The sequence below is a fragment of the Terrapene carolina genome, unplaced genomic scaffold (assembly GCF_002925995.2).
Source record: "Terrapene carolina triunguis isolate 2854851 unplaced genomic scaffold, T_m_triunguis-2.0 Scaffold66, whole genome shotgun sequence".
NCBI classification, from domain to species: domain Eukaryota; kingdom Metazoa; phylum Chordata; order Testudines; family Emydidae; genus Terrapene; species Terrapene triunguis.
The window spans coordinates 35020850-35046701 of NW_020664417.1; the positions used below are offsets into that span (position 1 = coordinate 35020850).

At 39.2% G+C, this 25852-nt stretch overlaps 1 protein-coding gene across 2 annotated transcripts in view; it reads left to right on the top strand.

Moving 5' to 3' along the window:
* GALNTL6 (polypeptide N-acetylgalactosaminyltransferase like 6) overlaps positions 1–25852 on the top strand; it is a 948073-nt gene that overhangs the window by 112122 nt on the left and 810099 nt on the right. The window contains exon 2 of one of the 2 annotated variants that reach the window (XM_024194141.1): positions 18065–18073. The exons of the other annotated variant lie outside the window; for it this stretch is intronic. Within the exon in view, the coding sequence (XP_024049909.1) occupies positions 18065–18073 (9 nt within the window). The remainder of the gene's footprint in view (positions 1–18064; positions 18074–25852) is intronic. 2 annotated transcript variants of the gene reach the window in all.

A 25852-nucleotide genomic window follows, 5' to 3' on the forward strand; every position in this document is an offset into this window, starting at 1 on the left:
CATAGGAACCTTAAATGCCACTTGGAACAGCTGTTCTTCCAGAATATTGCCACTGCTTCATGTAAGTAGATTTATTCTATACTCGTTTGCTATTTGCCCATTGCTGTTACCTTAGAAGTATATGGCAAGCAGGATTGTTACAAATTGGAAAGTCTCCAAACAGTCCTATTTGTTGAGAAAATAATAGCAAAACAGAGTTGTGGGTATAGCATGTCTTCAACTGTTTTCATAACAGAAAACTATGGAAAAATATGGCAAGAGGAATCTTCAGTATCTGATTTTAATCTGAATTATTTATCACCAAAATAAAGGAGAGAGAGTTTGTTTCTTGGTATGGACAAAGTAAAGCATTATACTTTCAACCGATTTGTGACTAAGGAAGGATCGTTGCCATCTGAGGTTCATGAGATAATAAGGCCACTGTCTGTACTGTCTTCTTTCACGTCCCAATTCTAATGTTTCTGAAGTCAAACTCAGATGACAGTGACTTGAAGAAGAGCCTAGGTCTGTGTAAGTAACAAAATCTTCATTAAAGAGAGGTGAAGCAGTGAGGAACATTTTGTGCTGGAGAAATACGCGAACACTAGACATAGCTACAGAATAGTGAATTAGAATTGAAAGTTGGAATTATAAGAGTTTTGAACTTTGCTTTAGTAGCACAAATGGTATGACTGTAAAAAGCAACAGAGAGTCCTGTGGCACCTTAAGACTAACAGATGTATTGGAGCATAAGCTTTCATGGGCGAATACCCACTTCGTCAGATGCATGTTGCTTTTTACAGATCCAGACTAACACGGCTAGCCCTCTGATACGTGGTATGAGTGTGTAATGCATTGATTTGGAAAACTACCTACATTTCTCATGTGATTATATAGTCTGTGTATTTTGTTAAACATAATGTAAATGAGATTCATATCTATGGCTGATCCTGCAAGGTGAATTGCATAGGCAGACTGGTTGAAGTCATCTCAGGGTGGAAACCCATTCCCTTCCCCATGCCCAACATGCTCCTCCCTACTCCAGCATACCTGCTGTGCCAAGGCTGTGAATCGCCAGCAGGGGACTTGACCATGGTTTTTGCTCTCTTTTGTCTTTGAGTGCCAAAATGGGAGCAAAACAGGACAGAAAAACTTCCCCAAATCATTGATTGTGTCCTCTTAATTTAATATACATATATGTGTGTGCACACACACTCATGCACACGCGCACACACACACACACACACACACACACACACACACACTCTGTTAGGCTGAAAATGTTGGACACTACTGTAATAGGCAAAATTTAGGAGTAACAGTTATTGTTGGGATGGTAATGTGACCCTATTTTTTCTAATCTATATTCACAATATATTTTGCTTACAAATGTGGAGAAGCAGAAAACTACTATTTCCATCATTATTCCCGATTTGTTTAATGGGAACTTCTGCTGGAAATGGCAGGATCTTTCAAATCAGTTAAAACTGGGTGGGTATCCATTGAGTCTACCAAAAATAGTTCTGTTCAGAAAGATGACCCTACAAACACTCTCTTGTGCCTGACCATAAGTATGCATGTGAGTTGTCTCACTGAATTTGTTCAACAGACCTATGTTGAATGATCTTATGACATTTATGTTCTGCAGGTCCCTTTAAGGTAATTGTTTCTCTTATGGGAATTGCTTGGGTTACAATGCTAAGGAATACAGGAGGAGTAAAATGGACCATTTTTATTTTGTTATATTAAAGATACTTAGAATTGCTGACAGTACAAATGATTTGCTTAAGCAAGCAGTTAAAAGAGCATGCTAGATAGACATGATAAGGAAGTTCAGCAGTCAAGGCAATATAAATTATGGTCACAGTAAGTATAGATTTTGTTGTTTATATATCAGGTTAAAATTGTTTCTAATATAGTTCAGATGTTTATCTAATAGAGGCAGTAAGTGGATCCTTGTGTCTCAGTTTTTTTAATAGGTAGTACAATATCTTGATCTTACTGAAGTGTGGACAAAAACCTGGGAGAGTAAATAAAAACAGAGGAAACAAAAGCTGCTTGGGGCCAGATTTTGTTCTTGGATATAGACTAGCACATCTCCGAATGAAGTCAATGGCCACTGGGTATACAGACACCTGAGAGCAGATTTTGCCTCTGGGTTTTTATAAATATACAACTCACATTCTGAAGATCAGAATACTGTACTGTGGACAAAGAGACACACGTGCTTCAGAGTTTGAATTAAACTACTAGAAGACAGAAACCAAAGTGCCTGAAGTGCAGCTTTATCTATCAGACTGTGAAGCAAAACACTACAAACTTTCTGGTTAAGAGCTGTATGTGATTGCTGAAATGTAGAGCAAGATCAGAAGAACATGTAATACATATTTTTTTAGCTAAAAACAAATAGGTATGATGAATGCTTGAAGTAAACAGGATACTAGAATACTACATACTATCAATTTTGAAGTAAATATGGCATTAGATGTTTGTGTAATGAGTGGATGAGAGAACTGCAGCCACTGGCACTCATATTCTAAGATATATATAGATAGATAGTATGTATTCATTTGCTATGGCAGAAATCAGGGCTAACTGACAGTAACTGAACTCTCCTTACCCCCAAAATATTTTTTTTGTTAAAAACATAACAAACACAAGAGAAGAACATTGTAGGACACATTTTGCCATTGTTACTCAAGTTGAGTAGTACCTTATTCCACAAATGGTTACATTAAAATGAATTGGACTACTCATGGAGGACGGTATTAGTCAGTGTAAGGATGGCAGTATCCTTACTTGAGCAGACAGTGTCTTTCTCTGCCACCAGGGAATGCCAAATCTCAAGTGCAATGAATATTGTCATAAAAGAAAATGGCCTGATTTCTCAGTAACACCAAGGCCTCTTCACAACACTCTGGCTGCATAAAGGGGCCTTAAAATGAGCATAATTGTAAGTTGCATCAATATTAAGCCCCCTCTTTCAGAGTAGTGTAAAGGGATGTTAATGTAAATGAGAATCAAACCCAATAAGTGTGAAATTGTGCAGAGGGAAACTATGATATTGTTATGGAAACTGGAAAGCAAACCAGATCCAGGGCATTATGAGAAATTATTTGAATAGTCAAGTTCTTTTTAAGCATTTGTAGATGAACTGTAATGCAACCCCCTTCCATACTTTCAGCCTTGCCAGATTCTGAAAAAAATATATAACTTATTTCTGTTATTCTTAGTACCTAATGATAAATCAATGGAAATATTTATATGAATTGACATATACTGTTTAAGGTTTGTTTGTATGTTTGTTTTTCTGGAAAGGAATAATGTTTCTTTAACCTACCAATCAATGAGGATTCCTCAGTTGTCTGATGGTGACATGAAATGATACTCTTAAGAAAATAAGTGTGCTGCTGAATTTTGGGGAATCCTGGATGCTGATTGCCCGATAAGGAGGCCGAGATTAAGGGCCTGATCCTGCACCATTAACTTCAATAAGAGTATTGCCAATGGGAGCAGGGTGGAGCCAAAAAAGTATTTGCAGTTGACATTTTATGAAAGATTACTGAAGAGACTAGGCAAACTAATATGCTGCTGAGGTTGAGGAATTGGCAAGGTTGGACATGGAGCACGACCAATCCCTGAACTATTCGACAACCAAATAGGGAGGAAATGTGGTCCAGTGGACTGGGAATCAAGATTTCTTTTCTGTAATCCCAGCTCTGTCTCTGACTCTTTTTGTGTAATTATAGGCAAGACATTTAGCTTCTCTGTGTCTCAGTTTATTTCTTTGTAATGAGCAAAACAATACCCCATCACAAATAATTATTAGTAAAGTGTTGGAGATTCGCAAGAAAGGCACTTTAGCGAAGCAAGATATTACTACTATTAATCATTTTTTTAATAAAAAAGAAACAAATCTCTGCAACTTTTGAGTCTTTGATCATTAAAATACAGTTGAATGTACTGCTCTTGGGCCTCAGGGTTACTGTGGGAGCAGATACCTCTGTGTGTCTCTAACAGGTACCATAGGATGACTATTAAAGGAAAAAGAAGTTTGCAATATTGTCATCAAATATAGAAATTATTTTGTTTTCTAGTGGTTAACAAAAGTATTATAGAATACAGCCTTTTAGAAGATTTATTTGTGAGTAATTTTGTATTCCAGGCATTAAGACAAAAAGAATTAATAGGCACTGATATTTGAATTTTCTACTACCAGAAATACATTTGAAAAGAAATGATCATTAGAGCAATAGATCTGAGTGTCATCAGCATAACAATGAAATTGGAGGGCATAACTAACCATAATCTTGCCTACGGCTGACATGTAAAAAGGAAATTTTAAAAGACCTAATGTGGTTCCCTGGGAAATTCCAGATGTCACAGAAGAGAAAAAAAAATAGATGGGGAATAGATTTTATTCCAGTTAGTAAAACCAGAATGAAAAAGATAAATGTGGGTAGTATTTTCTCATAACATGCATTTTCCTTAATAGGTAATTGATCCTTTATAAAGTTAGGCTTTCAGTTCCAGTTATTTTTACTTTAAATTGTCCATTTTACCTAATTTCACAAGTCTACTGATAGCCATAGACAACACCATTGTACCACACTAGATAATACTCTTTCCCTTTTTTTAATTGATTTTTATTTCAGAGCTGTCAGCCACTGGGCGGTTCTTTGCATTATGTCTGTGATTGCACTATGCATTCCCCGATGTCACTCCTATGAGCGTGGTTACCACATCTCTCTCCTCCTGTAAAGGAGGCAGGTGTGGATAGGTTTAGACATTATGTTGGTTTAGCCATTATGTGACTGCTTCAGAAGGGGAAGTTCCTCCTTTCAGTAGATAGCAACCTGTCTTTGCAATTCAGAAAGGCAGCTAGCACTAAGGGAAGAGCTCCTGAATTCTTATCCTGGCTCTGACATTGACTTACTGAGCCAAACTGGGTCATGGCTTTTGGGCAAGTCACTTAACCTCTGTACTTTCATATCTGCATCTGTGGAAGAATGTACCATACGTCAGTCACAGTATGAAAGCAGAATTGTAGGTATTCAGAGCCTACTAACAGGGCTTATATGAAATCTGGGCTTAGCTATCTCTTATCTTCCAGACTGAAAATTAAAGGCCTTCCTTCTGCCTTTCCAAGAGCTTGTGAAACTTCAGAGAAAATGCTGATGAAACAGTGTTGTTCAGGTGATTTTGTCATCCGAGCCAGTATTTCACCACATATCTCTAAGTAGCTTCGAACAGCCACCATTTTCAAAGAAAAATCAACCTGCCTGAGAAATGTTTCCTCCTTTTCCAAATGTGGAATTTCCCCTAAAAAATTACATTTGTGCAGGATTTGCAATGTTCAGTACTTGGACCAATGACCGATTGAAGGTCTGATATATTATGAACTTTCACAGTGAAAAATTAGAGGTTTATGCCATTGAAAAAGGAGGCTTCCCAGCTTCGAAGGGTAAGAAGCACAAGCTTCTATCCCTGGAATAGCCTGAAAAATATGACATCAAAGTGTTGACATATTTATATATAGAAAAGCTATTTTTGGGTGCATTTTAGAGATTTTAAAGTAAAAACGTAAGAACGGCCATACTTAATCAGACCAATGGTCCAACTAGCCCAGTATCCTGTCTTCCAACAGTGGCCAGTACCGGGGCTTTATGGGAACTGTATAGAATAGTGCAATTTTGGAGACATCCATCCATGTCTTTCCTCTCCTAACATCTGGCAGTCAGAAGTTTAGGGTCGCCTACACTATTAACTATGGGTTTTTCCCCACTTCTTCAGAATTCTGAACAGTTGGACTTGTAAAACTAAGACACCTGGCTTTACTGGAAGAGAGGTTACAAGAACAAGCCCCCAAAACAGGCTTTAGAAAATACAGTAAGATACACTTCCCTGCCTGGAAGAACATTCAGTCTAAATTATATATACATTAAATTAATTACAAAAAACAAAACTAATAACTCTAATAACTTAAAAATAGGTTTGCTTGTAAAAAATGAGGCATATACAGAGTACATGATAGTGATGCATAAAAATTGTATTGCTGCTTTACTGGGTGACCTGCATAACTAACAAGGGATTAGCTTCTCTTGAGTAATGTGTCCTTCTTTGATTCACATTGAAAATAAATTTTATTACACCACAAAATGCTCAGAGAATTCTCTCTTTTATAGAAGGACAAAGTATGTTTCATTAGGGTGAATTTCACCCCTTTGTAGGGCACCAGCTATGTGCCACTTAAGTCCTGTTTACAGCCTGAGTCCTGCTAGCTGTTTCATGCAGGCAGACCTACTGAAGTCAGTGAGGCTCTGCAGGGTCATTGAGGTCTGCCTGTATGGAGCAGCTTGCAAGACTGAAGTCTTAGTCTTCAAGATAAGCTATAAGTGATTCACAGTGTGCATAGGCTTTGTGTTGGTGTTCTGACCAGGGGTGAATTTCACCCATAAAGAATACATTAGTTTCTATATTTCTTTTCAGAAAGATGCTCTCTCTAAAGATTTTTTTTTTTAATCTCATTGCTAAACTTTTACTATGCAGGGAAAGTTCCACTTTCATCCAGTCTCATGTGACTTTTTTCTTTTTTTGTAAATAACTTTCAAAATAGACAGCAGTGAGATAATATGGACGCTATGTCCTAAACAGATGGAGCACACTTAATAGGGTAACTTGGGATAGCTAATCAATCTACATATCACTTTCATAAATTCCTTCATGCAACTTTTTGCATGCACATTTGTCTGCAACTGCGCACACCAAAATATATTCATTTTAAGTTGTCAAGTCAAAGAATTCCCTAACGAATCTTCAGGCATTTTTTTTATTTTACTTCTAGGAATCTTTTGAAAGGACTTATCTATTCTTTCCCTGTTACATGTCAGGGAAATAAAATCTGTCAGGAAAAAAAAAACCCATCTCCTATAGGACACTTGGGGGAAAAGGTATACCAACATTGATAGATAAAATAATATGAATTAAAATTTGATACCATATTAGTTGCAATATTATAGCAATACTAATTTTAATTGCAGTGGAAATCCATTTTGAATTGTGAACAACAAAGAATGAATTGAACATATTTCTACTCATTATCTAATGATTTTGAATTAAATTAATTCTGAGATCTTGTGATATCTTTATGTACTGTACTGAGGTTAGGTTAGATTACTGCTGTCTGGTTCTGTACATTTTAGTTTTGAACCATTAGGTCTGGATATTGCTACCTTCCTATTGACTGAGATATTGAACCAGCCAGCATTATCATAGACTTTAAGGACAGAAGGGACTATTATGATCATCTAGTCTGACCTCCTGCACAACGCAGGCCACAGAATCTCACCCACCCACGTCTGTATCAAATCCCTAACCTATGTCTGAGCTATTGAAATCCTCAAATCATGGTTTAAAGACTTCAAGGTGCAGAGAATCCACCAGCAAGTGACCTGTGCCCCACGCTGAAGAGGAAGGCAAAAAAACCCCAGGGCCTCTGCTAATCTTCTCTGGAGGAAAATTCCTTCCTGACCCCAAATATGGCGATCAGCTAAACCCTGAGCATGTGGGCAAGACTCACCAGGCAGACACCCAGGAAAGAATTCTCCGTAGTAACTCAGATCCCATCACAGGCCATTGGGCATATTTACCACTAATAGTCAAAGACCAATTAATGGCCAAAATTAGGCTATCCCATCACACCATCCCCCCTCCATAAAGTTATCAAGCTTAGTCTTGAAGCCAGATATGTCTTTTGCCCCCACTGCTCCCCTTGGAAGGCTGTTCCAGAACTTCACTCCTCTGATGGTTAGAAACCTTCGTCTAATTTCAAGTCCAAACTTCCTGATGGCCAGTTTATATCCATTTGTTCTTGTGTCCACATTGTTACTGAGCTTAAATAATTCCTCTCCCTCCCTGGTATTTATTCCTCAGATATATTTATAGAGAGCAATCATATCTCCCCTCAGCCTTCTTTTGGTTAGGCTAAACAAGCCAAGTTCTTTGAGTCTCCTTTCATAAGACAGGTTTTCCATTCCTCGGATCATCCTAGTAGTCCTTCTCTGTACCTGTTCCAGTTTGAATTCATCCTTCTTAAACATGGGAGACCAGAACTGCACACAGTATTCCAGATGAGGTCTCACCAGTGCCTTGTATAAAGGTACTAACATCCTTATCTCTACTGGAAATACCTCACCTGATCCCAAGACCGCATTAGCTTTTTTCACGGCCATATCACATTGGCGGCTCATAGTCATCCTGTGATCAACCAATACTCCGAGGTCCTTCTCCTCCTCTGTTACTTCCAACTGATGCGTCCCCATCTTAACAAAAATTCTTGTTATTAATCCTTAAATGCATGACCTTGCACTTTTCACTATTAAATTTCATCCTATTAGTATTACTCCAGTTTACAAATTCATCCAGATCTTCCTGTATGATATCCTGGTCCTTCTCTGTATTGGCAATACCTCCCAGTTTTGTGTCATCCACAAACTTTATTAGCACATTCCCACTTTTTGTGCCAAGGTCAGTAATAAAAAGATTAAATAAGATTGGTCCCAAAACCAATCCCTGAGTAACTCCACTGGTAACCTCCTTCCAGCCTGACAGTTCTCCTTTCAGTACAACCCATTGTAGTCTCCCTTTTAACCAGTTCCTTATCCACCTTTCAATTTTCATATTGATCCCCATCTTTTCCAATTTAGCTAATAATTCCCCATGTGGAACCATATCAAATGCCTTACTGAAATCGAGGTAAATTAGATCCACATAGTTTCTTTTGTCTAAAAAAATCTGTTACCTTCTCAAAGAAGGAGAGCAGGTTGGTTTGGCATGATCTACCTTTTGTAAAACCATGTTGTATTTTGTCCCAATTACCATTGACCTCAATATCCTTAACTACTTTCTCCTTCAAAATTTTTTCCAAGACTTCGCATACTACAGATGTCAAACTAACAGGCCTGTAGTTACACGGATCACTTTTTTTCCCTTTCTTAAAAATAGGAGCTATGTTAGCAATTCTCCAGTCATATGGTACAACCCCTGAGTTTACAGATTCATTAAAAATTCTTGCTAATGGGCTTGGAATTTCATGTGCCAGTTCCTTTAATATTCTTGGACGAAGATTATCTGGGCCCCCAGATTTAGTCCCATTAAGCTGTTCAAGTTTGGCTTCTACCTCAAATGTAGTAATATCTACCTCCATATCCTCATTCCCATTTGTCATCCTACCATTATCCCTAAGCTCCTCATTAGCCTCATTAGTGTTGCTGCAGAGCAAACAGAAAGAAATACACATCATGCAATACTATGCAGCTTCACACAAAACACAGATGATGCCCCTTCCATCCTAATTTCTCTTTGTACAGCTTGGAAGGGAAAGCTCAGCTACTTCTAAGGCACCATGCCCTTCCTCCCTCTGGGAACCAAGAAGTCAAGAGGTTTGGAGATCTGAATTAGGTAGAGATTGGCAATTGCGTAGACTGGGAAGGAGCAGTGAGTGGATGGGCAAAGACAGATCTCATGTAAGGGCCCGGCAGACCTTGGGCCTGTGTTCATGTTTAATGGTGTTTTGTGGAGTGGGGCATATGTGTTTTGCCTGAATTATAGCTGAGTGAAAACTGAAGGCACAATTTTGTCACATTTATTCATGACAGTTACTCTGCAGTTACACCATTGAAATTAATGGAACTATTCATGAAATAAAGAACCACTTAGTATGAGTAAGGATGGCAGAATCTGGGTCTGAATGTGGATTTAAGGATTTCAGGCCTACTGTTCCTAAGGTTTTGTATATCTAAAGATACTAGTAAGGAGACTGTCAAAATGTGAATGTGAAGGCACCTGAATATCAGTGCTGAGGGGCCTTTGTTGATGGCTGGATTCTTCCATTAGATAGGAGATTTTTAATGAGACACTTTAGCAAAGGGCTTAGCAAAGCTTTATAAAATTTAGCAAAACTTTTTAATACTTCCCTCCCACGAGTATTATAGGTTTCAGCATACTATTCTGCTAAAATGGGGAAATGAAGTAATAAAATTGAATTATTGTACTCCACATAGGCGGATGGAAGTGTAAGTAGTGTACATGTGTGTGAGGTGAACTCTTCAGGGACAGTATAAAGAGGCTATTGTAAGAGAAGTAAAGAAAGCAAAAAACATATTTCACATATTGAGGACATGAATGAACCTTTTCCTGGCCATGCAGTTTAAGGATCTGAATCTCTAAAATATAAAAGGACAGAAAGGATCCTGTATTTGATCTGGTTAGCTTGTATAAGAAGCCCAGAGCAGAGATCCTAGTGATATATAGAAACTACAGAAATGCTTAGCGTGCTGAGAGCAGGGAACTGGAGTTATAGAAAGTGAATAAATTTGGATTGATTTACATTGACCAAATTCATGTCCACAACTCCATTTAAAATTAAGCAGAGACTGTCCAGGCAAATCTTATTTTCTTTTAGTTTCACGAATCAGGGCCTAAACTTGGAATATTTATTTATAATCTTTTTATATTTAGTACTTTTCCCCTCTGCATTAATTGGATTAACATTACAAACACCATTAGCAGTTCTTTTCATATTAAAGACCAGTGACAATATTCTCAGCTTTTTGAATACAATTTGGTTTGGTGTCTCAGTTGGATGACATGAAATACCTATCAAAATGTATGAGGATAGCTGTACTTTATCCATTTCCAGCTACAATTTCTACCATATATGTATGATATTCTGAATATGACTTCTGAACAGTGCACAGAAGAATAATTGAGCATAAATATACCTTTAGTGAATGAAGTTGAAAAATTCAGTCATATGTTTTTATTTTCCTAGTGAATACATGTTCCCAGACTAACCCATGGTAGAAAAGACAAATTACAGTTCTTGTGAATCAGTGACTATTATTATCATTAAATACAAATGGATAGTTGCTCTGAAGACTGAGTTTTCCAGACTGAATAAGATTTAATTCAGATCTTTTTTACATATAGTCATTGTTTTAATTTCTTCTTTTGCTATCTTTCATTTGGATCTTTCAGCTGTTTGCTCTTCTAATAGAGTTGTTGCAATGCAAAGCAGTTGAATACCCACATAGAAGAAGTCCAGAGAAGAGCAACAAAAATGAGTAAAGGTCTAGAAAACACGACCTATGAGGGAAGATTGAAAAAAATTGGGTTTGTTTAGTCTGGAAAAGAGACGACCGAGAGGGGACATGATAACAGTTTTCAAACACACAAAAAAGGAAGGGGGAGAAGAATTGTTCTTCCTAACCTCTGAGGATCGGACAAGAAGCAATGGGCTAAAATTGCAGCAAAGGAGGGTTAGGTTGGACATTAGGGGAAAACTTCCTAACTGTCATGATGGTTAAGCACCGGAATAAATTGTCTAGCGAGGTTGTGGAATCTCCATCATAGGAGATTTTTAAGAGCAGGTTAGAGAAACAGCTGTCAGGAATGGTCTAGATGTCATGAGTGCAGGGGACTGGATCAGATGATCTCTCAAGGTCGCTTCCAGTTCTATGATTCTATATATAGCCAAGTAGGGATGAGGATTGCTTTAATAGTCCACATGTAGTCAGGGTCGCCGAGAGCGGGTTCGAGCCCCGGTGAAAAAATTTTTTCGGGCCCCCCAGCAAGGGCAGACCGGCTAAACAGGGCCGACGAGAGGGGGGGAAGCAGGGCCCCGGGCCCCCTTCCAGACCGCCGGGCCCCAGTAATTTGTACCGGCTTCCCCCCGTCTCGTCGGCCCTGCATGTAGTTCCTGTTTGCACTATCATTGAAGTCACTGAGTACCCTTCAAATAAAACACAGTAAAAATATATTTGGAATTGTAAATATGTTTCTTTGTTTAATATGAGTTTGTCTCACTCAAATGTGCACATTTATGCTCTCAGTTTATACTAGTCACAAGGAAGCCTTTCTGGAATTGTCACCAATGAAATAAGATCTGAATGATTTACTTGGAGTTTTGCATGAGGAGCTGCATTTGTTAGTAGATTTGCCCTAGTTCTCTATGTGGCAGCCAGTGGGGGACTGTCATTGGTGAATGCCTGGCATTGTGTGCAGAGAATGCTGGAACCGTTCATTATCAATGGTGAGCAGCTGTACTAGAGAGCTCAAAGTCAGAGGGCCTGCAGCACCTTTCTGAGAATAATTCTGTCCTGTGTAGGAAGCAATTGGTAGATGAGGTGCCTTGTCTATGCAACAGGGGTTCAAAGGAAATGTTTTGCAAGCAGAATGCCCTTGTGGAATTCTTGGCATAATTTATTAAAAATATTACTGTGACCCTTGTGTGTGAGGAGATGGAGAAATTCCATAAAAGTTAAAAGTAAAAATGAGGATTTAATAAATAGATACTAAATGCAATATGTGAAATAGTAGTGCAACATTCAATACAAGAAATCTAATATGTAAATGAGTGTAACATTTAATATTATTAGTAATCATGTTTATTTTGGTAGTGCTTAGGGACGAACAAAGAATGGGTTCCCATTGTACTTGGAATTGTACAAACACAGAGTAGCAGACAGTCCCTGCCCCGAAGAGCTTACAATCTAATTAGACAGGACAGAGGAAAGACAAGGAGGAGGAGTATGACACACAAGAAGAGAGAACAATGTGATGCTGTCAAATGTCACACTATTTCCACAAGTTTTATTTGGGTAGTGGGATTCAATTGGGAAGGGACAAACTGAATGGAAAGACTTGGAAAGTGAGTGGGGACATTGGAGGCAGGGAGGTGGAGAAACAGAGCAGCGGAGGAACAAGAAGCATATGAAAGGCAGGTGTAAAGTGAGGCCAAGGTGAAGACACTGTGAGGGAGGACCTGAGAGGAGGTTGAAACAAAGAGAAAATCAGCACACAGGACAGAACGTCCAGTCAAAACTGTAGAAAATATTCTGACATTATCAATGTCCAACAGTCCCTGCTTAAACTGCTCCTGCAACCGCTCCTGTTGGCCATCTTCTCTGGTTATCTCAATAAAGAGTAAAGCTTTTCTGCTGGCTGTTAAGTAGGTTGGACACTCATTTATAGTCTATTCCATATGGTTCTCATATTGTCAGTGTCACAGTTAACTTAACCTTTTTTGCAAGGTGGATACCTCCATGGCTGCACCCCGAAATTCCCATTATGATTAAAATATATCAAGATCTTTGGGATAGAGGGCCTCCAGATAACGGGGAGGGGAGGCTGCTGGTACTGAAGGGGAGGAATTATTTATCCCCATTTCCACATTGTGACATGCCCCAGGAGTACCCAGGGTTGTGAGGCCACCACTACCTGCCCTTAGCCTGAGGAGTCTTGTTTGTCCTTGCAGTGGAACTGCTCCCTAAAACCAACAGCCTCTAGCAACACAAACAACTGCCTTCCAGGCCTCCATAGACCTTGTTCTGTTTGCACAGATAGTGACAGGCACACACCAACCCCCAAATACGCAAAGCATTCCCTGCAGTGTTGAGCCCCTTATCCGCTAAGAATTACCAGGACTGCTGTTCTCAAAGCTTGTAAGATTCAACTAGGGACCAGCACTTTGCTTAACACCACAGCACGTAGATATATCTATAATGAAAACAAGAATAAGTTTCAATCAAACGTTAGCTGAGTCCCTGCTTTGTGAATTCCAAAAACTGGAATGAGTATGTATGGATTTTTTTTCTTTCTTCTTCTAGCATTAAAGGAAATACATTCCTCTCTTCACTATAATGCTAGCTTTGCTGCGCTAGCAGTAAATAATGCCCATAAGATTTGGTGCTCTACCTAGGGAAGTGTCTGCTACCACTGCAAAGACAACCAAAGTGTTGCGAAAGGGAGGATACTTGCAGGAAAGGAAGCTATTTGTATGGGATTGGGCATGCTGCGTGTGAACTCAACTAGGACTGGTTCATTGAAATTCTGTAGACTGGACTGTTTCTCAAGGCTCTGCTCCTGCAATTGAATTAAAGTTGACAGACTCTTAGTGCTACGGTTGAGCCCCATTTCAATCTGCAAAGCACAGCAGGCCACCTCAAACCTGTAGGAGACTCAGGATTGTAATTAGTGTTGACTGAAAAATTTCCTCAAAGCTTTTTCAGGAAACAGACAAAATTTATCTACATTTTGCATTCATTTTTCCCCGTGTTTTTCACCCAGTTCAAGTTTCAATAATACGTACCCAGTTGGTTTTGAGGTTCTGTGTCCATGTATATACAACCTCATTGGTGATCCTAACTCTACACAAAAGGTTGTGTCAAGGTTCCACAAAGACTCCAAAATGTAGACTTTTTGGCCACTGGTCTAAATATGAAGAGTAGAAGTAGCCATTTACTGGACATTGTTTATCATGGGGAAATTGAGTTATAACACAATGACTGACAAGAACACCATTGTAATTTGTTTAAATATAACAGTTTTCTATAGTGCATGTTCCACTTACTTTAGTGATACCACAGGGTTTTGGGATATTACCATAAAATACTGTAGTGTGTGTGTTTTAACAAAAGCAGGGATGTCTCAATAAGAGTTCAAAAGTATGTTTCTTTTTCCTCTTATTTCTTGTTTTTATCTCATCTTATGGCAGTAGTGTTGAAGGCTGGTTATACAATATTTGGTCCAATCTTAGTAGGCCCATTTGATAAGTGGTTGGGGATTTTTGCAGGTGGGAAGGATAAATGATATGTTAAGTAACATGCCAACCTACAGAATTTTTGCATCTAATTAATAGCAAGAGAAAATTAACGTATCCTTGTAAACAAGAGTTCTGTTTGCCTACCCAATATACTGATTTTTATATGACTTCTTGCTCTTCTATTCAGTGGCAATGGTTTCCATAACAACTGCCATATCACACACTGTCATTTTTCAGTTATCTTTAAGATACAAACACCTTAAAGTAAAACATTGAACAGTATGCCATGTGAGCTTTGGACCTTTTGGGAATGTTTTGGAAAAAATGTTTTTCAATCAAACATTTTTTTCCTACTTAAATGTTTATTACAGTAGCTACCATAGTATTTTCTTTAAAGGAAAACTGTAGAGCATCTACCACCAAATGCATATTTTGTGGATATTTTCAAAGTGTCTGGTTTTCAGTGGGGGAGGCCTTTAATGTGAAATTTTGCGCCTGTGTGTGTGTATGTGTATATATATATTTTATATATATAAAATTTTAAAAATTAAAAATCCATAATATCTGCATTTGGGCATAAAATGTTCTCTATATCGTATGAATTTGCTATTATACACACACAAAATATGTTAAAAGAACATTATTAAGGTTGCAAAATAAAACACTCAGAAGTTAGGAAATGCCAAAATTAATGTTACACAGGCAAAACTTCGCATTAAAGCCCCCCACACCAAAAACCAGACACACAGAGGAACTTTCCTGCTGCCCAAACCAGTAACAGCCCCGCACCCCACAAAGCAGAGCCAAGTGTGTTTGGGGGCAACCTCTCTGGCCAAAGAGACTGCTGCTGTCCCTCCCACCCCCGACCCTGAAAGCTGTCTGCAGACTCGGGAAGATGTCTCTGAAATAGTTACTCTCAGGTCGTATCTTTTAAAATTTTCTTTACAACCATAAGGGCTAGAAACAAAGGCGCTGACTCTGTGGGTGCTCCGGGGCTAGAGCACCCACAGAAAAAATAGTGGGTGCTCAGCACCTACCAGCAGTCCCACGGATCAGCTCCTCCCCCCACCCCCAGCGCCTTCCACCTGCTGAAATCAGCTGTTCAGCCGCATGCAGGAGGTGCTGGGGGACAGGAAGCAGGCATGCAGGGGAGGGGCGGGAAGGAGTGAGGGTGAAGGCTTGGGGGAAGGGGTGGGTCCTGGGGTGGAGCAGGGGTTGAGCACTCCCTGGGAACTGGGGAAGTCAGTGCCTCTGGCTAGAAACATATTTTTTTCAACCGGAGAGTTTAAATTCTTTTGTCAACACATGACTCTGTGAGCTGAGGCCAGCGGTATGCTCTTATTCTGCCTATCCTGTAATCCATTCCTGCTGAATCTCAAAGCTTTTTACCTGGACTACTCAAAAAGTCCAACTGTGTGAAAGCAACATCCCATCCAAACATATGGGCATGAGTGAAGGCAAATAATAAGACAAAATAGTGTATATGTGCATTGTTTGCATTACGCAGACAGGGCACTGCAAATTGCTCCATACATGGAACTCACTTTAAAGTCAGTGAGTGTTTGAGTACAGAACAACCTGAGGCTCAGGCTATATGAGCAACACGCTTTGACACCATTGAAGAGGATTAACCTATAGGATTGGGATAGAGAGTGTCATGATGTCTACATTTCCTTCCATCTCAAAGTCTCCTTTTAAATAGGCAGTTTAGCATAAATAACACATGTTTAGTATAAATAAACCAGATCGGTACAGAGCTGTTTTCAACATTGAACATTTCCAAATAGAGATTGTGAGAAACTGCTCAGACTAAGATCCCCTTGGTTATGTTTTAATTGAATTCTCCTGGTATTTAGTCTTTCAGTACGATTCTCTTCCTGCTGTTTTCATTCTACTTTTATCTATAAATCAGTTAGCTAAACAAATGTGAAATTCTGGTAAACCAAGAATTGTGTAAGTATATAGCTCCTGCTCTGAGTTGTGGCACAAGAATCCTCCAGGGTGCTTGCTGCTAAGAGTGGTTTTCCTCTTCTTCTTACGTGGGTTGGGTCCTGGGTTCTTTTGTGATGCCTGGGGCCTCCACCAAAGGTAACTTCTCACTGTGCTTGAAACACAAGGGTGCTGACTCTTGGGAAAACAAATAATGCTACCATTGTGGGCAAGAAGTATAAAACCCAGTACATAAGAAACAATAAAGTGCATCGACACAAACCCCAGCAAAGAAATGACCCACCCAAAATAACACTGTAATGAAGGGGGACTTTATTGCTAACAGCAAAATAGCATCTGGGGAAGGAAAGGGTTAGGATTAACTAATAAATACTAACACATCAACAAATTTCTCATTTCCCAACACTTAACTTTTCCAAACTCCCTGCTACCTGGCTGGCACCTTCTGAGGCAGATGGCTTGCTGAGGATGAGTCCAGAGATGACTGCTGCAGCACTGTGAATGAATGTTAGCTGGCTTAAACAAAAAAAAAGGGGGTCTTCTTAAAGTATCTTCAGCCCTGGGAGGGGCAAGGTCCTCCTCAGGCTCTCTCGTCTGGAGTCCTGTGGTGGTTTCAGTTGGCTCTCAGTAGCTGTACCTTAACAGGTTTGGAACTGCCTGACTCATGCAGTAGACTCCCACAACAGTTCAAAGACTCCCTTTGTGGGGAGGAAAGTTAATCAGAGATTCTCTGAGCTGTTCTGCTTGTCTCAGCTCCCAGGCTCCCCCCATGTGTCCCAATATTTTTTCCCTCTCATCTGGTCACCCTAGTATACTGGCCTTAAGAGGAGTTTGTAGTCCATTCTATCCTCGCCCTGACTCCAAGCATTCTGGGAAATGATGTCAGAGGGCTCTAGTAGCCATTATTAGTGTAGTCCATGGCATCAGATCACCCCCCCCTCCTCCTCCAATAGGCCAGTCCAGAGTTCCAGGAGCAGGAGTGACAAACTCCAAGTGGGCGTTACCAGTATATGTATTGACATGGCACATATTTCTTTGCTCGGGAAAAAAATTCTTGCTATTTTGAGAGAAATAGTTTTCAAGTCATTTTCTTTGCCTAAATCAATAAATGTTACATCTGGGAACAGATCTTAACAGTGTCTTCCTGAACATAAGACAGTGGCTGTTAAATGCTGTTATGTTCTAAAACTATTGGACAGCTGGAACTATTACAAAAAAATTACTGAAATGTTCTGAAATCCTTGACATTTACTAAAAATCATTTGATTCCTCAATGGGACTTGCATTTTATAATGTTCACAGAAGCATCTAACATATGGTCTCCATTTACCTTCACAAATGTATACAGTTGTTGGTAGCAAGTGCACCATTTTAGTAAGGCAGATTTGTTTTTTTGTATTTTATTTTCAAAGGGCATATTCTTTAAATAAAATACTGCTGATTGTACTTTATTTTTACTCCACCTTTATTTTTTCGCTTGTGTTTTTTCTCTTTTATTCTTCCTGCTCCCCGTGCCCCCGGTTCCTGATTCAGGGCTACAAGGTAAATATACTACCTGTCATGTTGTAATCAAATGAAGTATGATGAATTGGCATTAAGTTAGAGCCACTGTGACTTGGTAATTAATATTTTCAGTGACATTTTTAGAAAATGTTTTAGAAGATTCATACTTACAGATAAGACAAAAATAAAGAATTTGCTTTCACTTTTTAAGAGTTTCTTGCATCACAAAAGCGTATTCTGCAAACTCTCTGTTGATACTGTGTTTTATGAGATGTATGTATCCTGTCCCTGACTGGAACTGATTCAGTTTGGCTGCTGCTGGAAAGCCAGATATGAAAGTGCATTGCAGGGAGGTGCATAGAAGCCCATCTCTACTAGGGCTCCCTGTGCAACAGTGCACAGCATGTGTAGCATGTGTTCAGATCAGGTCTGGATAATCCACCACTACCATCTGGATCCAGTCTTTATCCTCCAACTGGGCTCCAGTTGCAAGGGCTACTACAATTATCAGCTAGAGTAGCTTTTGTGGACTTGGGGAGAGGATATCTTTCTACCTCGGGGTCACAGGTTGGCTGGCCCTTGAAGGAGAATTGGGCCCAGATTCATCTGTTTCACAGCACCTATACTCCAGCTGATCTTGAATGTGTGGCTTAACTACAATTATTGGACACACCTGGGAAAGGATGAGGGAAGCCTACAAGAGAGAGTGCTGGTGAGAAAGAGGAAGACGCAGGAGAGAGGAGGTTGACAATTCCCTCTCTTGGGGAACGACCTGAGAGTGAGGTGGAAAGAGAACTGGGGAAAGCCACAGGAGTGGAGTTAGTTCCTGTGGTGGGTTTAGAAGTAGGAGCAAGCCATGGGAGTCGGTGTTCAGCTGAGGACTGGAGAACAGGGGAAATGTAAGACTGTTGAAAATTCAAGCTTGAGGGGAGCAGAAGTTGTTAAAGTGTATATTTTCATTTGGAATTTGTTTCAGGACTCCCGGAGGGACCTTTGTGAACCTCTCTCTTAAAAGAAGGGTGAACTTTGAGAGGTTTTGAAGCATGGGAAGAACACAGATACACAATGGGTTCAGGGGTAAAGGCCTGCAAAATAGTCTGAGGTAGGAAAAAGCCTATGGAGGAAGGGAGGAACAGGAGGGCTCGATAGACAGACTTTGCCTGCTTAGTACAAGGTGCTTGGGCTGGTACGCAGAGGAGAGGGGGATCCTGCAAGCCACCAACAAAGGTGATGCAAAGGCCCTGAGAAGGAAGGACTAGTGACTCTGAACTCAGATCAAAGACTCAACATGAAGCCATCGGACTTCTCTGTGTTGGATTCTCTGTTAACACTGGAAGAGGTGGGATTAGATGTAATCAGGTCAAAGTGCTGAGTCCTAAAAAAAGAGGCAGCCCACCACAGGGCCAAAGCAGCTGTTGACAGGGGGCTGCAGGTAAGGAGAGCCTGCTATATGCCATTGCCAACCTGAGGGGCTGCAAAAGTTCACTGACACTAAGCAAAGATTTTCCTAGGTACTTGTTTGCAATGTGCTTGGAATTTTGAACTGGGATTGGTCACATATATTAAATAGATTGTTAAGGCCAGAAGGGACCATTATGATCATCTAGTCTGACCTCTTCTATAACACAGGCCAGAAAACCTCACCCAGTGAGTCCTGCATCAATCCTATATCGTCTGCTTGACTTAGTGAGTTTCTTTTAGAAAGACATGCAGTATTGATTTAGATACTTCAGATGATGGAGAATCCAGCACATCCCATGGTGAGTTGTTCCAATGGTTAATCACTACAGTGTTTTAAAATATGCACTTTATTCTCTAGTCCGAAGCACAAGCCAATTTAAGGAGATTTTTTTGAGTCAGGGCAACTTGTGTATCCCTGACTAAAAATGGAAAGCTAATTCCAACCTTAATTATGGAGGGACCAGGACCCTTTCATAATATACAGACATGGGAGAGGAGGAGTAATTAGATGAAGAACAGACCGAGTGCTTGTAGTATGGTAGAACATAGTCTCAAAGCCCAATGTATTGTGAAATGCAGGACACTTCTGAGATCTGCCTTGAGACATCCAGTCCTCCCAACCCCCATATTTACAAGTTAAAGGAAAAGAAGCAGAGTTTTCCCAAGAAAGATGGGATCCATAAACATCCACAAAGCTACTTCTTTCTCCACTTTCAAGTCCTTCCTTAAAATACTTTTGATATAATGCTTAAAAAAATGGAGATCTGTTAGGCTGCTGGTGTTTTGAGATCACTGCCTATCATACTGCTCAATATCATTGTTACCTTGTGCTCCCTGTCTGTATCCACTCATACTCTCTTTTTTTATAATCTGTCATAATGAATTTATCTTTCTTTTCTATTTGTACAGTGCCTAGCACAATTGGGTCCTGGTGCATGACTGGAGCTCCTGGCCTCTACGGCAATACACATTAATAATAGTGATGAATGAGTTTCTATAGTGTTTATTTTAGTTTTCTGATGGGCTGAGGCTACCCCATGTGCTCAGCTGAGGCAAAGAAACCATATTGATTTGATTTCTGATGTAGAGATGCTAAAATTATTAAGCTCTTTGAATCCAACTAAAAATTAATAATGATAAATAACTTAATTGATACCTTTACCCACATCACTATCAGATTTGCGCGAAGAAAGGCTTCATACATTTTGTCTTTAAAGGCAGTGGAGTGGATGCCCTAAGCTGTTCCCTCCAACCCCAGGGTATCAAATTGGGAAGCAAGAAAATGAGGAACATACAATTGGTGACCATCTGTGAAATAATCAGTTTAAGTAACTTCACTAGCATCATGTAGGAACCCTGTATCAAAGGCAGAGATGGAATTCAGTTCTCCAGGGCAGCATTCAAGTGCCTTAACCATGAGACCATCCTTTTCCTTCCTGCAATCCCCTGCTGCATTCACCGGACACCTTCCAACATCTACAACAAATAAGGTAGAGGTCCTACATTTAACAGTCTCCTCTAATATACAACAGGGTGGATTGGTGATTTAAATTACCTATTTAAATCAAACAGTAAACCTTGATTAAAAAACTGTTTTGTATTTATATAGGTTATTTTCCTAAAGAAAGGTATGTTGGTTGGTTTAACCATTAGAACCTGTTGATTCACAACTAAACGTAACCTTTACACTAAATTTGTTATTTCTTTTTGCTAACCAGGAGAAAATGCTATATTTATACACATTTATTTAAACTATTATATATCTCAACATACATTTATCCAGATCCTTATTTTTCACATTTTTTATGTAACAAAATGGTGAATTACACATTTCCTCTTTACTAGATTATATTTTATTCATGATCTGTGTCAAGCTGCATTTGGATGGAAATTAGAATTCAATTGAAATGCACGAAATAGCATTTTAAATTTTTTTATTAGTTAAATGAAACTACTTATACATGCTGGATTTATTACATAAGGAAAGCATTAACTGTAGTTAGTGAATTCATGGATTGTTTCTGGTCGTCATGGGCCAGATTTTTAAAGGTATTTATGTGTTTAACAATACAGATATGCCTAGTGAGATTTTCAAAAGTGCCTATGCAGATTAGATGCATAACTCCCATTGGGGAATTAATGGCAGGCGAAATCAATGAGAGTTAGCCACCTAATATGTAAAGGTGCTTTTGAAAGTCCCGCTAGGTACCTATTTGCATATTTGGTTGCCTAAATATCTTCAAACATCTGTCCCCGTGTCCTTCAAGTTTTTAGAATGAGTAGATCTCATTGTTTTCTCCCTGGCTTTTATTGACAGATTCATCCCTTTTCAACTCCCAATCTGTTTCTCAACTTTGAATTAACTAGTCTAAATTAAGAAAATATTATCTATGCACCTACTAATGAAACTAAAGCCAAAAGTAAAGGCAAAAGCTTTTCAGCACAACAAAAACTGAAAGTACTTTCATTTGGAAAAATGTAAATACCAGCATTGGCTCCATTGTAAAGATTGATAATAAAATACTTAATGCAGTACATAATATTGTGACATATTTATAAAACTTGAGTTGATTTCTAAAGTTAAATGTTCCCCCGATTCTGTATATAATTTAAAAAAACAGCATCCTTTAACTTATTAAAATTTGTGAAGGCCTTGATTCACTATATTTTTATTAATTTTAATAGATTATAGTGAATTTAGGCCTTAATGTAGGTTGTCATAATTTCAAAATTAAAATTCAGTTTATCTTGCAAAAATATATTTAATTCAAATAAAATATCCAATGTATTTATTTTAAAAATAATTGCTTTTTATCCTTTCTTTTGTACAACTCTTATTCATCCCCGAAGCAGGTCTGTTTTATACATTGAATAAGGCAGGGGTTCTCTGGAAAAAAAAGTATGTGACCATAAAGACTGTATCACAATGAATATGCACAATAGAGTCAAATAAAGGTTGCACGAGCAACCTTAATTCTGACATTTTCTAACTTTTGAGTGTTTGACCTTGCAACATTAATACCATTCCTTTTAATGTGGTTCTCAGTGTATAATTCCTAGGTTTTTAAAAAGAAAATTGAAAAATCAGAAATTCCATCATGTGCTATCTACATACATCTATATGGATTTTCTGCAGTGCTGGACCCTTTAGACACCCTGTACAGACCTCTGCCATTTGAGCTAAGGGAGTTACTGGTAGCAGTTTCAGGTTGTCATACTCCATGTGGACCAGCACTTAGAGGGGGACGTGTCACACATTTTGCCAGTGGGTTTCGCAGATATTTTCTGACAGCAGAGGAATGGTGAGATTTGGGAATCTCTGGAGGGGAGTGTGATGCAATGGAGACATTCTTTTTGCCCATTCCCACCAAGCTTGACCTCTTCCGCCCTATCTCCTCCAAGCAGTCCTGGTCCCAGTCTTATCTCTTATCCACACCTAGTTCCTTGTTCCAATCCCAGTCTGCTCACCTAACCAGCTCCAGTCTCCATTCCTCAGGGTTCTGATCCCAGTCCCAGATTCCTTGTCCAGAAAGTCCTAGTCTCCCTTCAGAGCTTGCTGTCTGAACTCCTGTCTCCCCCTCTCCACACCCAGCTCCAACCTCTGCACAGCCAGTCCCAGTTCCCCCTCCCAGATTCTTGTCCATTCGCTGTGCCTCTTTCTCTCCAACCCCACAGTGACTCCCAGTCCTAGATTCCCTCTCTGGACTCCTTATCTAATTTCAGTCTCCCACGTACGACCTCTCTGACTCCTTGGCCAACCAGTTCTAGCTTCCTCTCTTCATACCCACCTCCCCCCAACTCCCAGGCCCAGTCTCCTTGCCCAAGCATTCCCAGACATCTGATACCGCTCATGTCTAGGTCCCAAACTTTTGCCCAACCAATTTCAATCCCAGTTTCTCTCCCCCAATCCTCTCTAGTCCCAGTCTAATCAGACTTCTTGTCCCAATCTATTCCTTTCTGTCCCACTCAACTGTTTTTTGTCCCTTATGCATTCAAGATGGATGGCTTCCCTCTCTATGCTGCTTGGGCACCACCGGGGTGGAGTGAGACATTGAGTGCACAGGAGAGACAGGCTCCCTGCTCTCCATCCCAGTGCTCATCCCTGAGAAGGCCATTAGAGGGAAAGTCCTGTAGCTTTGGTCTGGACCATGCTTATTCACTGTGTGGAGATGGCACATGTGAAATCTGGTCAGCACTAGAAACTGGGTGGGGTTGAGGTGCTCTCAGTGAACATGGAATCTTGGGAGGTTTTATCTCTTAAAAATGAAGAATGTGCAAATTGTGATTTTCCCCCCCCCGCCCCTCCAAAGGCTTATAACTTTGCTGAATGTGGAGGGGAGGGAATCCAGCCTGAGGCAGATATGCAGCATGGAAAATTTCAGTCCAAACAGTTAAAGTTTGGAAAACTTATAAGCAACTGAAAATATGATCTTATAATGGGAAATGTTAGGCAACTTTAATAATATCAGTCCTGCCTATAACAATATAATCAGTTCTCACCTCAGGGCCTGATCTGTATCACTGTAGGTGAAGTGGTGAAATGAACAGGGATTCAGTTTGGTGTCTAGCAGTAGAAACAAAGACCATCCTGGAGTTATGGATGTATACTTATACTACTTTTAAGTGGGCCTGACTGCATATTAGATGGTGACTTAAGAACAGATAAGCCTTTCAACATGCAGAGCCACATGCATGTAATCACAAACATCAAAGGGTAAAATCTGGTATAAATTCTAGTACCAATAACATGCACAGCAAATATTTTGAGGTTAAATTTGCAAATCCTGATAATGATAGTCACAGGGACATTTAAAAGCTGAGAGTGGCCACCACTCCCCTTTATCCCAGCTGTTGAGGTGCAAATTTGGTATATAGCAGTCTGTTTTAAATTGATACTTTCACAGGTAACAATCTGGCAATTCTCCAGAAGAACAATTTTCCAGTTTCACATAAATATGAACATGTGGGTTTATTCTATTTTCACTTTAATCACTTCAGTGTGCCTTCTTTGTATCAAGTCCTGCACAATAGAAGATGAATATCTCAGAACAAAAAATAACATTTAATAAGTTTTGTATTGATTAAGCAGGCATTAATAACTGTCACCCTTCTTATTTAGTGATGCCCCTAGATATTCAGTATGGATACATTTTATTATTATTATTTCATTGACTTTACACTGACAGTTTTCCTCTAAGATGTCAGTAAATCTTCTTCTCCAAAGTTCTTCCTTCTTAATGCCACATGTCTAGAAACCCACTCATTATTTTTCAGGCTCAATCTTCTAAACACCCCAGAAAGGTGTTTATTGTGAGTTCCTAAAATGAAGAGGAGAGAAACCCCACCCCCACCCCTTTCTATTTGTAGAAATATGGAATGGATGTCATTCTGAAATTATGATAATATCCCAGATTTCTGCAAAATATCTATTATAAAAAAGTTAACATCCCATGATCTTGTGTAATATAAAGCTTTTCAGTGTTTTAAGCAGACAGATACATTTATTTTCAACAAAAGGAAAAGGAGGAAGAAATTAAATACCATTGATAATCCACAGTTTACAAATAGGTGTAGGCTGGAATTAGTAACTTGAGGAAAAGTTATTATTTTTATCTAGACTACACCGTGTGGGTGTGTATGTGTTTAAAAAAAAGTTACATTATGTCATAGATGGATCTTGAAGATTTTGGGCCAGTTCTGCTCAGTTACCTGGTGTAAATCTGAAAGAACACCACTGGATTCATCAAAGTTTTGCTTTGCACTGATGTTGGTGAAAAGCAGAATCTGACCACAGAAATCCCTAAATAGATTATATGTTGTGTTATTTTTGAGATTTCTATTTAGTATTTTTAATCTGTTTTTTGAGTGATGAATTTCATCTCCATTGAAGTGGTGAAAATTTGTTAAAGTTGAACACTACTTCATCCCCAAACTCTTTTGTCTCCTCTTTAAGAGGAAAAAATAGCATTTTAATCCCTTTGTATTGATTAATCAAGCATTATTAACTGTCAGCCTTCAAAGGCGCTGGAACAATTTTTCTAGTGGGGGTGCTGAGAGCCATTGAACCAAACTGTAAACCCTGTATAGAATGGAAAGCACTTCAAGCCAGGGGCTGCTGAAGCACCCCCTGCACCCTTTGTTCCAGCACCTATGTCACTCTTCTTATCTGGTGATGTTCCTGAATATGCAGTTTGGATACTTTAAAAAAAATAATAATAATTGATTGAAAATGTAAAAGCTAACTGCTGGAAGAGACAGTAAGAGCAGAATTTTCCTATAGTGTTGTCTTAAGAGAAACAGATTTAGAAAAGTTTCAGCATGTGGCCCTTAGGTATTTTGAATATTCCTGTCATTATA